General features: G+C 33.8%; 1 protein-coding gene across 1 annotated transcript in view; it reads right to left on the reverse strand.

Moving 5' to 3' along the window:
* Nucleotides 1-799: 799 nt before the first annotated feature.
* Nucleotides 800-12,934, reverse strand: part of LOC128858968 (uncharacterized) — a 38,136-nt gene continuing 26,001 nt past the window's right edge. The window contains exon 3 of the mRNA XM_054095598.1: nucleotides 800-1,722. Within this exon, the coding sequence (XP_053951573.1) occupies nucleotides 1,119-1,722 (604 nt within the window). The 3' untranslated portion in view covers nucleotides 800-1,118. The remainder of the gene's footprint in view (nucleotides 1,723-12,934) is intronic.

Below are 12,934 nucleotides of genomic sequence, written 5' to 3' on the forward strand. Positions count from 1 at the left end.
CGGTAGAGCTTTTTATGGCAAACAGTTTAATTCAATAAAAGTAGACTTCGTGACTTCTGGAAAAAGTATATATAAAAGTAGATTCTGTTTTCACAAAATTTGTAGAAGCTTAATGTGACTGTAAAAAACGACTGTTCTTTGTAGCTTTTAAAATTATCATACGCCAAAATAAAATAAAGCTTTTGACAGATCGTTCTTCGAGAGAATATTAGAATTCAATAAAAGAAGATTCGGTTTTCAGAAAATATGCGAAAGCTTCATGTTCTGCTCTCGTTCACCCAGACCCATTCGCTTTGCTTCTTTATCCAGTTTAGAAAAGGCAGAACTAACAGCGCGGTTGTTAAGGCCCATAGCGCCAATATCGTCGGCATGCGTTCTTTTCCATCATCAGGTTAAAGAAGGCGCACGACTGCGAGTCATAAATGGGTATTTTACAAAGGCTTTTCTTACGGATTTTCCTTCCAGGTCTAAAGCCGTACTGATGAGGTCCAATCAGTTGATTGATGGAGGGCTTCAGCCTTTCACATAATGCGCTCCGGCGGTATGTGGCGCAGATTGCATGATTCCCACTTAAATTCCCATCGACAGGCATGTTTTCATTCGCCCATATTTTGCATAAAAGTTGATGTATGCAACTTACCAGCTCCTCGACGCCCTGTTTGAGTAGCTCAGCCGGCAGTCCGTCGGCTCCCGAGGATTTGTTGTTCTTTAGAATTAGAATGACTTACATTAAGGAAATTCAAACGAACCAGTACTTGTGCCACTGGCAACTCAATCCTGGTAAGTAGATATCTATATCTTGAGCTCTCACTTTATGTTGTCTCAAAATAAGATATGCATTTATTTATACCATTCGATTTTTTTCAAAAACTTAAACTACTGCAATTAATTACATATATACTTATAAAATTATGTTCTAACTGTATCAGAGCGGTTATACACAAAAACACGCATGATATCAATCTGATAAATGGCTTTCAAGAAGTAAAAAACTAATAAAATATTAGCTGCTTATAAAAAGCAGCAGCCTAAAGCTAGGCAACACTGGTGAAGCATTTTTGCAATATTGACTTTTCAAATTCCTACTCTCATGCAACTACACACAATGTAGCCTACTTTTAGGTGGACTTTTTCGTAATGGGGTACGCCAATGTATAAGTAGCAGTAAATTGATGCAATTGTTTTTGTTGCAACCATTTATGTTGTTGTAGCATGCGCGCCATCACCCAGCTGGGTATATACGAATCGATTAAAGATTTTTGTTGACGCACGGCAAAGATATCCGGAAATTGTCTAACACATTTGCTTCCATAGCCGGCATTCTTGCTCTGTGCGCTGTGCGGTGGTGACGCAGTCGTGCTTGTGCTGGTAATGCTGATAAACGAAGGTGGATAAGGTAAGAGGGTGTCATATGCTGATGGGGTGCTCACATCCGTGCGACGCTTAGGTGCATAGTACTTCTGATTGGAATGACTTTTGTGATAAGTGGCTGGTTGTTTGTGACTTGTTGACGTAATAATAGCTGGCTGATCACCCAAGCGATTGCCAATTGATGATATTTGCTTTTCACGATCGGTTCGATAGTTTTGTGCTGGCGGCAACGCGTGTGGTGCGTATACAATTTCGGCGGATTTTGTGGCCAATTGGAAGCGCGATGGATGACTGTTTGCGGAGCGCGGAAAATTGTTGGCAGCTGCAGGAACATTTTGAACGCGTGATGAGCTAGTGGAGAAAGTGAAAAAAAGGAAATAATTAAGGATGAACTGTAATTAAAATCAAAAACAAATCTTTTGAAGTCCAACAGAAAGTTTTTGTTTAGAAGCCTACTACGATATCATGCAAAGTTCATAAAAAATACCCCTGACAAAAGTTTAAGAGCCGTTTGGAGATAAAGCAGAAAAGGAGCGACTAATAAATGAATAAAAAATATAGGAAATGGCTCTCACCAATGAGCCAAATATTTGTTGTTTTAGTTTATTGTTTTTATATACAATAAAACGAAAACTAACGCGCGCTAACGCCGGACGCTTGAAACCACTGAAATGTACCAACAACAACACGCAATGTTCCCAAGCGGTCCCCAATCCAAATATGTACTAACCGCGACCGACACTACTTAATTTGGGTGATCGGGCGGCCTTTCAGAGATATTTTAAGAATCTTAAAGTCAATGAAAGTAAAACTGAATTACTTTTAAAATTTATAAATGGTTTTAAGCGAATTTCTCTCTCGAATTAAATTTGTGTTTTACATAAAATTAGTTTTTAATTGCGTTGTATTTTTGTGCGTTGAACAAATGTTGTTATTGTTGACTTATACAAAATTTTGCGTTCGTAATGATTTTCAATATTTAATTAAGAAACTATTCAAAAAGACTTTTTTCTAAAGCTAATTGCTAAAGATAACTACAAAATTAATCTATTCGATAGCTTAGACTACAGAGCGCTAACAAAGAAACTAACGACACTGAAGCTAGCTTGGCACTCGTATGAAAGTAAGCAAACAAGGCAAATAAGAGTAATTGTGAAAGATTTCCATCACACTTGTGAGCCAGAAGAAATTGTTGCGGATCTGGTGAATCAAGGTCTTAAGGCAACGAATGCTTTTAGAAAATTAAAGTGGAAGACAAAAGAGCCTCTGAATATGTTTATACTATGCTTTGACTCTAACGAAGATATAAAGAAAATATATGAAATCAAACAGATCCTTAATTGTATTATTAAAATAGAACAATTAAAACCATCGAAACTCATCCCACAGTGCAAATCATGCCAAGGATTTATGCATACAAAAAACTACTGCTGCAAGCCTCCTAAGTGTGTCAAATGCGCTGAGGATCACGAAACAATTAAATGCACTAAACAAGATAACGAGTTACCAAAATGTTGTAACTATGGCCAAAATCACCCAGCAAGTTATAGAGGTTGTCAAGTGGCCAAAGATTTGCAAAAACTACGCAATAAAAACATTGCTGGTCGCAAATCAATAACCGCCGCTAATCCGATTTTAAAAAAACAACTGTCAAGAGTCGAAGGCGGCAAAACTTTTGCTGAAGTTCTTTCCGAGAATAAACCTGCACCAATAAAGGAAGATATCTTGGCTCGAATTCTGAAGAAATTGGATGAACAAACATCTTTTAATCAACTTTTGCTTAGTCGAATTACCAATCTAGAGAAAACAGCAAATGTATGACATGAAGAGCATGAAAAATGTCAAAATAATGGCTTGGAATGCAAATGGTATTATACAGCACCAAAATGAGTTAGAACTACTGCTGCACAAGGAAAAAATTGATATTTGCCTTATATCCGAAACACACCTAACTTAGCAAATGTATATTACATTTCAAGGTTACAATATGTACTGCTCAAATCATCCCCTAGAAAATGCAAGAGGTGGCAGCGCCATTATTATAAATAAATCCATACATCTCTTCGAGGACGAAAAAATAAGATTAACAGAGTTCCAAGCAGTAGCAGTTTGTATAAAACTATCTGAAGCTGGTTTAACAGTAATAGCGCTATACAGTCCACCTAGACATAACCTAAAGTCAGAAGACTATAAAAAACTTTTTGAAAACTACAATGGGCGTCTGCTGGAGTACCTCAAGGAAGCGTACTGGGCCCCATACTATACTTAGTATACACAGCAGATATACCAACGCCAACTACTCGAGGATCAATGATAGCTACATTTGCAGACGACACAGTTTTAATGTCAGGTAACCACAATGAAGAAGCAGCAACAAAAACACTGCAAGATACGCTATCAGCTACAACAAAATGGTTTGAAAAATGGGGCATAGAGGTCAATAAAGACAAAACACAACATGTAATATACGCGAAGAGAAAATCTGCAAGATATCCAATCCAAATTAACGGGGAAGACATAAAAATACACTCAAGTGCAAAATACTTAGGCATAACGATTGACTCAAAACTCACATGGAAAAAACACATACTAAACAAGAGAAACGAGATGAAAAACAAATTCCGACAACTCTACTGGCTATTAGGAAAACAATCAACCCTAAGCTTACTTAATAAACAAATGATATACAAATCAATAATCAGACCGACATGGACCTACGGACTAGAAATTTGGGGGACTGCCAGTAAATCAAACCTACAAATCATTCAGAGAAGTCAATCTAAGATGCTAAGGACCATCACAAACGCAAATTGGTACATAAAAAATGACGATATTCACCGCGACCTCGGCATAGACACTGTCACTGAAGCAGTAAAAAGAAGCAGCAGTGAGCACATCTTGCGACTATTAGAGCACAAAAACCATGAGATGAGACTAATACCGGAAATGGAACTTAAACCAAGAAGACTAAAGCGCAAAACACCCACAGATCTTGCCCGTACTGTGATATAAAATAAAATATAATAATATAAAATTATAGAAAACTATGTATTAGTAAAATTGTAACTAAATACCACCAAAGACAATAATGTTCTCTTTCAAAGGGAAGGGACATTTTAATTCCAAACCCTAACACCAATTACTTATTGTTAATATTAACAGATCGTAATTTATAATGGAAAAAAAAAAAAAAAAAAAAAAAAAAAAAAAAAAAAAAAAAAAAAAACAATGGGAGATACATAATTGGTGGAGATTTCAACGCGAAACATGTAAGCTGGGGTTCTCGCCTAACAACAAGTAAAGGTCGTGAACTATGGAAAGCGGCAAAATAACTTGGCTGCCAAATTATCTCAACCGGAAGTCCAACCTACTGGCCTTCAGACCCTAACAAAATCCCCGGTGGTATAGATTTCTTTGTAGTCAAACAAATACCAAACCATATCATCCAAGTAGAAGATGGCGTAGATCTGAACTCAGACCATTCACCTATTTTTATGTATCTTAATGGCAAATCAAAATTTAACGAACGAAGTCCCGTACTCTCAAATAAAATGACCTACTGGAATTTTTTCAAGTATAAACTCGATACGTATATGGAAAATACCGACACAATTACCAACGAAGAAGATATTGAAGACGAAACAATAAATCTTACAACACATATTCAGAAAGCAGCTTGGATAAGTACAGCAGCAAGTAAACAAACACGAGATAACCATCAACAAAGATATCCACAAGAAATATTAGAAATATTAGGAGAAAAGTAAGAAAAAAGTGGCAATCAACAAGGGTGCCCTCCAAGAAAACTGAACTAAACAGATTAACAAAATTGCTCAGAGAAAAAATACAGGAGAATAAAAACAATATCATAAAAAAAACTCTGAGCAACTTATCAGCAGAAAAACCAGGTGATTTCTCGCTTTGGAAAGCGATGACGTGTGTCAAACGACCAATTCAACATAATCCGCCAATGAAACAGCAAAATGGTATTCACATTTGGGCTAAAAGCGATGAAGAAAAAGCTGACGTATTTGCCAACCACCTGCAGAAAATCTTTCAACCGCACCGAAAAACAATAAATTTCACTCCGCCATCAACTGTACAAGAGTTCGTTAAAATAAAGCATTTCAGTATAGATGAAGTTGCTACCGAAATTTCCAATTTAAAATTAAGGAAGAGTCCAGGGTTCGACTTAATAACCGCCGAAGTTTTGAGAAATATATCAATTAAGGCGCTAATGAAATTGACTTTTATAATGAATGCATGCCTAGATTGGAAATATATCCCATTCCAATGGAAAGTATCCAAAATAGTAATGACACCTAAACCAGGCAAAAATCCGAATGAAGTGTCATCTTACCGGCCAATCGCTCTGCTTCTAGTAATGGGTAAACTATTCGAAAAGTTGTTCTCCAAACGCTTAAAATCTATAATTGCATGTAGAAACATCATACCCTCACAACAGTTTGGCTTCCGGGGAAAACACTCTACCCTCGAACAAATACACAGGATAACACATACAATAGAACACGCGCTAGAGAGTAATAAAGTCTGCTCAGCAATATTCCTTGACGTTGCCCAGGCATTTGATAAAGTATGGCACGAAGGACTACTTTGAAAATTAAAAACCCTTCTTCTGTTGCAGTTCACTGACATTTTGGAATCGTATATAACAAATAGGTACTTTAGAGTAAAGCAAAAGCAGGCGTATTCGGAAATAAAACAAATATTGGCCGGAGTACCACAAGGCAGCATACTCGGCCCAGTACTGTACCTACTCTATACCACAGACCTGCCAGTACCGAAAATATGCAAAGTAGCTAAATTCGCTGACGATACATGCATCTTAGCTGTTGGATCAACTGAAAACGAATCCATCCAGAAACTGCAGAAGTCCATTGACGAAGTAGTCACATGGACTGGAAATTGGAACAAAAAGCTAAATGAAACCAAATCAGTTCATGTGGATTTTACTAATAAAAAAATTATCTACAAACCAGTTCATATTTTGTCAGCAATAGTGCCAAATGCTAATAGTGCAAAGTATCTAGGCATGACTTTAGATGTAAAGCTCAAGTGGAAAGAGCACGTGAGAATCAAAGCTGCTGAGCTGAATCTAAAGACGCAAAAACTCCAATGGCTAATTGGTAGAAACTCTGAGCCATCAACTCAAAATAAACTCCTCATTTACAACCAAGTGCTAAAACCGGTGTGGACCTATGGTCTTCAATTATGGGGATGTACTGCAAAGACCAACATCGATATTATACAGCGCCTCCAAAATAGAGTAATCAGGGGAATCGTTAAAGCTCCCTGCTACGTGCGTAATGAAGATCTGCACAAGGATTTAAATTTAAAAACCGTCTCAGACACAGCCAATCTCTGTACAGTTAAGCATGCTGAAAAGTTAAAAAAACACATTAACGCAGAAGTTTCCGTACTAAGCGATGAAGCAACTGTAAAAAGAAGATTAAAAAGAAAGAAACCTCAAGACTTAGTTGTCAATATTGTTTAAGCTACTTCAAATTATGAAATGAAAATTACTTATTAGTTTTATACTAGGTGTAATCTTTATGGAATGTAAATAAAAATTTATAACAATTCAATAAAAAAAAAAAAAAAATATTCAAGGCCACAAAAAGGCAAAAAAAAAAATATATAACACAATTGGCAAATTTTTTTCAATTTATTCAAATGTAAACACTTAATTATCTCGTAACAAGAAATATATGACTTAAGTAGACCACTTTCAAAATTATGCACACATTTGACATTGAATCCGTTCTGAGTAAATGGATGTAATTGCTCCTCAATCAAGTCAGACTCTTAAAAATGAAAATATTTCTATTAAACTATGGACCTTGTAAAATCCATTAATTTTCGCATCAACTTTATCAGAACGAACGAAGCAAAAAACCCTGTGAGAAACTTTCCATAATCGCTATTGACATGAGAGTGACTGAGATTGAGAACTCTTGCGCTAAGGCTGAAGAACTTGTTGCTGTTCGCGCCCAGCTCACTGAATTACAAAGCAGTGCAGTCGTCACAGACAACGTAATAAATCCTGAAGAGAGAGATGAAAATTTGCCTGAGATCTTCGCTAAGCTGCGCAGTGTAGCACATTACAAAACACCGCCACTGCGGGAGGCGATCAGACTGCGAAGTGCCAAAGGCAATATGCGAAATAACAAAAGCCACGCACCAATCGTCGTTAAACTGTTCTATTTGCATGACTGCCCAGTGCTGTTTAAATCAATTGCTGCCTTGTGCAAGACCCGCAAAAGCTCTCTTAAACTCTCTGACATTGATCAGCCCAGATATGGGAATGTATATGTGCATGAGAGTTTACCAAAGACGTTGCGTGAGGGGATGGCTTGTGCAACTGAATTCCGGAGAAAAAAGCTACTAACGTCAGCGTTCTCGATCAGGTGCACAGTTTACATAAAACAAAACACTAAGGAAGAGCGCCAACTAGTGTGCAGCACCGCTGACGTGGATACTGTTATAGGCATAACAAAGAAACGAGTGCGAGCAACATCTTAGACTTGAACCCAAGGTCCTTTACTATCTTCATAGATGAAACAAAACTGAACGACAGCGTCCACTCCAAAGAAATCTCATTAAATATGAGACTACGCCCAGCTGACGGCTGCGGTCTCTTTCAAGCTGAATTAGAGGGGCCTTATATTCGGTTTTACATTACCAGAACGACTCGTTTTTATATTCGATCAAGATTTTGGCACTTTAGCTGGATATCGAAAACATTTGTAGCGAATATTTTATGTTGTTACAACAACTACTGGTTACTATAAGATGGCGCAAAATTAATCATTCAATTTGGTTTCTGAATAACTCTTGTACTAAATAAAAAAAAATATTTTAAGTGATATAAATCTTTGTTTTAACCTTTACGCGCTCCATTGGTTGTCTGCTTGTATATTGCAGCTGTCTAATTGTGAAGTAATATAATTGAAGCGCAACGCCATTTGCAAAACTATAAACTTTCCGATACGGTGATTAATTTTGCGCCACCTTGTACTTGACACTAATATTGAGAGTAGAAGAAAAAATAATTGACGCGTACACTTCTGTTAGATGTTGGGCCGAGCTCCTCCTCCTATTTGTGGCGTGCTTCTTGGTGTTGGAGGGACGTTCAGCTTTAAACCGATTCCCAGCGGCTTTTTTGGTTTTCTATGCGGATCTCTTTCATGGCAGAAATACCCTCGGAGGCTTGCCATTGCCTGCCAAGGGGCAAATATTTTTAGTAGTAATAATGGCAGACTGTTTTATGGCGATGCACGAAATGCGGATAGGTTGCGCAAGAAATGATTTTTAACGCAACCGTTGAGTATTGCACACCTCCGCTTTCACTGCTTTTCCCTGGTTGAGGCGCGGATAAAGGTGCATAATTAGTTCCTCGCATGCCTAGCGGATGTACTATACTCAGCGGTTGATACAAACAGATGCTGCTTCATTAAGCGCACTCTGTGTTGCACCTCAACTATCGCATTTGGGCTCTATAAAAGCTGTGCTAAGCCTCTTCTTTTATCATAGTTGTTTATTTCTAATTTCTAAAGCATTTAAAATGCTTCACGGATCTACTGTGCGCTCTCCTATTACCAAATATTGTAAGTCTTTGAATATCTACATTTTTGCGCTTTTTCTACTTTGCGCTTTTTCTACTTTGCGCGCATTTTTGGAAAAATTGTATACCGAGGTTCCCTTTTTCTAGTTTTATGCACGCTTTTGTGTTACAATACATACACATATACATAGATAAACATATGTACATACGCATGCAAGTATACATAGTTCCATATCATTATTGTGGTAATATTTTGCTTTATTAGTAGCACACGGCGGGTGGCTAATAAATGGCTAACCACAAAATTTTGTAACGGTATGGCGGTACTTTTATGTGTATTGCGGCTGCTGTGTGTGCTTGACTAACAAACACTCTGGCAAATACTCAGCAAGTCAATGAGTGAGTGAGCGAGTCAGTCAGACAGACAGACATTAATGACACAGCAGATTTGAATGCATATGAAACAATTAAAACTTTCAGAATAACAACAGCAAAAGCAATAGCTCAACTAACAACACTATTATCTAATATTGCCAGCACTAACAGCAACGTCGCTCAACTGATGAAAATGTGGTTGCGCGCATGCGTTGTAACGCATCAGCTAGTTTTGCTGCTGTCAGCTGTTAATAGTGTCGTCAATGCATTGGTAAATGCCCATTGCGGTAATTATTGCACCTTTATGTTGCAGAAACAAAAAAAAAGATAGGAATTCCGCCACAAGGAAAATTTCAAAGAAATTATTAAAAAAAAATTCAAGTTATTGATTTTGTATTACTGAAGTTGTCAGGTTGAAAAAAGTTTTTTTCTGCTTAATAGGAAAAAAAATCAAAAATAATATTTAAAAAAAAAAATTAAATACAAAATAAAAACACAATTTTTTTATGTAAATAATAAAATAAAAATTTCTTTAAATAAAATACAAACAATTAAAAAAGCTGTTGAATTTGTACCAGTGACACTGGTTTTCTATTATGTAGAAAAAAATTAAAATTCGAAAAGAATATTAAAAAAAAATTTAAAAAAGTTAAAAAAAATTAAGCCTTTGATTTTGAACCAGTGAAGTTGTTGGGTAGAAAAAAATTGTTTTTTGCTTAATAATATAGAAAAAAATTCAAAAAGAATATTAAAATTTTTTTTAAACACAAATTAAAAACACAATTATTTATACATCAAAAACATTAAATTTTTTTTTAATTAAACACAAAAATGAAAAAAGATCTTGAAGTTGTCAGTATGACAGAAGTTTTTTTTCTACTTAATAGAAAAAAATTCAAAAAGAACTTTTAAAAACATTTGTTTATATACAAAATAATAGCACAATTTTTTTATATAAAAACATAAAAATTTTTTAATAAAAAAAATTGAAAAAAAACTCTTAATTTTGTACCACTGAAGTGGGTAGGTCGAAAATTTTTTTTCTAAATAATAAAAAAAATAAATAAAAAAAAATATCTAAAAAAAATTAAAAAAACAATTACAAAAATAAAAATCAAGCTCTTGATTTTGTGCCAGAGAAGGCCAGTAGGTCGACACAAATTTTTTTTCTACATAATAGAAAAAAATGAATATCAAAAAGAATAATCAAAAAAATTCAAAAGGAATATTTAAAAAAGTTTATTTTTATTTTTTTATTGAAAATTTAATTTATTTAAAGCAATTCTCTTACAGATTAGCTGGCACAAAATCAAAAGCGTGACTTTTTTTCTTTACAATTTTGTTTTTTATTTAAAAAATCTTCTTTTATTTTTATATTTTTATATTTAATTTTTTTTAATTTCAAAGTAAATTCAATAAACTTAATTAAAGTTTATAAATTTATTAAAAAAAACAACAAAAAAAAAAAAAATAAAAGCTATTGCAGGTCGGAAAAAAAACTTTAAATTCCTGGTTTAACATAATAATTCAAATTCTAAACATGCAAAATAACCGAAGTATTCCGTTTTTTGTTTTTAAAGATAATTTTCATGCTAATTACGTCCATATATAAGTTTTGAAATATTTGCTTGGTGATAGGCCTAAGCATACATTAGTTTTATATATTAACTAAGAAAATGGGTGGCAACCCTATTTAAAAATAAGTCGGAATAAAAACAAGTTCCACTTGAAATCACTTTTTAACCACGGGTATGTTTATTAATTAATTTATGTATTTATTTCATTTAATATACATTTTTATAAATAGTTGGCAATCCTATTTAAAAATTTTCTGACCACCGCTTATATCGTTTATAATCTGAGTTGTTGTATATTAATTAACTTATATCTTTAATTAACTTTAATTTTTAGATAGGTGGCAACATTACTTAAAAATATATCTGTAAGGAAGAGCATTCTCTTTGGAATTCGTACTTTAAAATGCATATTAAGTAATGTTTAAATTTATACTTTTTTATTTACTGTTATATTTATTTCATTCCAACTTTTTAGGTAGGTGGCAATCCTATTTGATTTGAAATAAATACGGTTTCTTTAAATACTATAAAAATAAGTTAAAGTGTCTCTTTTGTTCTTATTTATATGTGATAATAGTTTGCATAGCTGGCAACTCTGTTAAGAATATATTTTGACAAATGTTTGCATATATATTTTAAATATATACAAATAAAGTTCTCTCTTATTAAAAACTATTTAATGATCAAATTATTCTGAATTACCTTTACTTTGACTTTCATGTTGCAGCAATTTTAATTAACTTTTCTATTTATTGTAAAATGTTTTAAATATGTGGCAACCCTATTCAAAAATATGTCTTGATTAAAGCATTTTGAAGTAGCTGCGGTTTGATGCAAAGATTTTAATTTATTGTTTAGCTGTCATACTTAATAAATACATTTTTATTAAGGTGGCAACCCTTAATAAGAACTATTTAACGATTGAAGTATTCTGATTTACCTTTAGTTTGGCTTTTATGTTGCAGCTTTTTTAATTAGCTTATATATTTATAGTTAAATTTGTTAAATATGTGGCAACCCTATTCAAAAATATATCTAGATTAAGGCATTCTGAAGTAGCTGCGGTTTGATGCAAAGATTTTAATTTATTGTTTAGCTGTCATACTTAATAAATACATTTTTTATCAAGGTGGCAACGCTTTTTATAAACTATATATTGATTAAGGTATTCTGGATTACCTTTAGTTTGGCTTTTATGTGGAACCTTTTTTAATTAACTTACATATTTATAGTTAACATTTTTTTTAATTAAAGCATTCTGAAGCATTCGGCTGCCGTTTAGTGCATTATAAAATATTAAAATATTATTTAAATATATTATTTAGCGCCATACTTGCTTCATTAAATATACATACATAAAAAAATATATGGCAACCCTAAATATAAATATTTTCTGATTAAAATCTTCTTAATTACTCTTTGTTTGATATATATATTGCAATATTTGTTCAACTTACATATTTCGCTGGTATACATATTTGAACATGTGGCAACACCTTTCAAAAATATGCCTGCTTTTACAAATTGCCTTCTTCCGATACGAAAATCGATTGAAAATTTTATTTTAGCATGCGCGTGTATCCGATACAACTTTGTTATTTTAACTCTACAAACATACATATCTATGTGTGTGTGTATGTGTGCGAGTATAAAAAAGTAAGTAATGTTTTCGGAAGAATATCAGTCAAGAATAACGAATTTTCTTGTTTTTACTTTATTTGAAAGCTTATTGCCTTGCGAATTACTCTCTTTATAATAGAAAATTGCCACCTTTTTGTAATTAACGACGAATATTTTTTTCCAAAAAAAAAAATAAATAGCGATATAAAAGTTTGGGGAAAAAGAAATCCATTATTTTTGCATAAAATGTTTGCGCAAATAATTCAAAACAGTTTTATGGTCGATCTTTAGCTCCTGGGCGATGCTGCGACTACTTACAACTTCGGTCAGCTTCGATTATTTCTGTGAGTTTATCGACATTTTTGATATTTTCACCCTGTAATTCACAACTGAGTGGAACAAAAAA

This window comes from Anastrepha ludens, chromosome 3 (genome assembly GCF_028408465.1).
Source record: "Anastrepha ludens isolate Willacy chromosome 3, idAnaLude1.1, whole genome shotgun sequence".
NCBI lineage: Eukaryota > Metazoa > Arthropoda > Insecta > Diptera > Tephritidae > Anastrepha > Anastrepha ludens.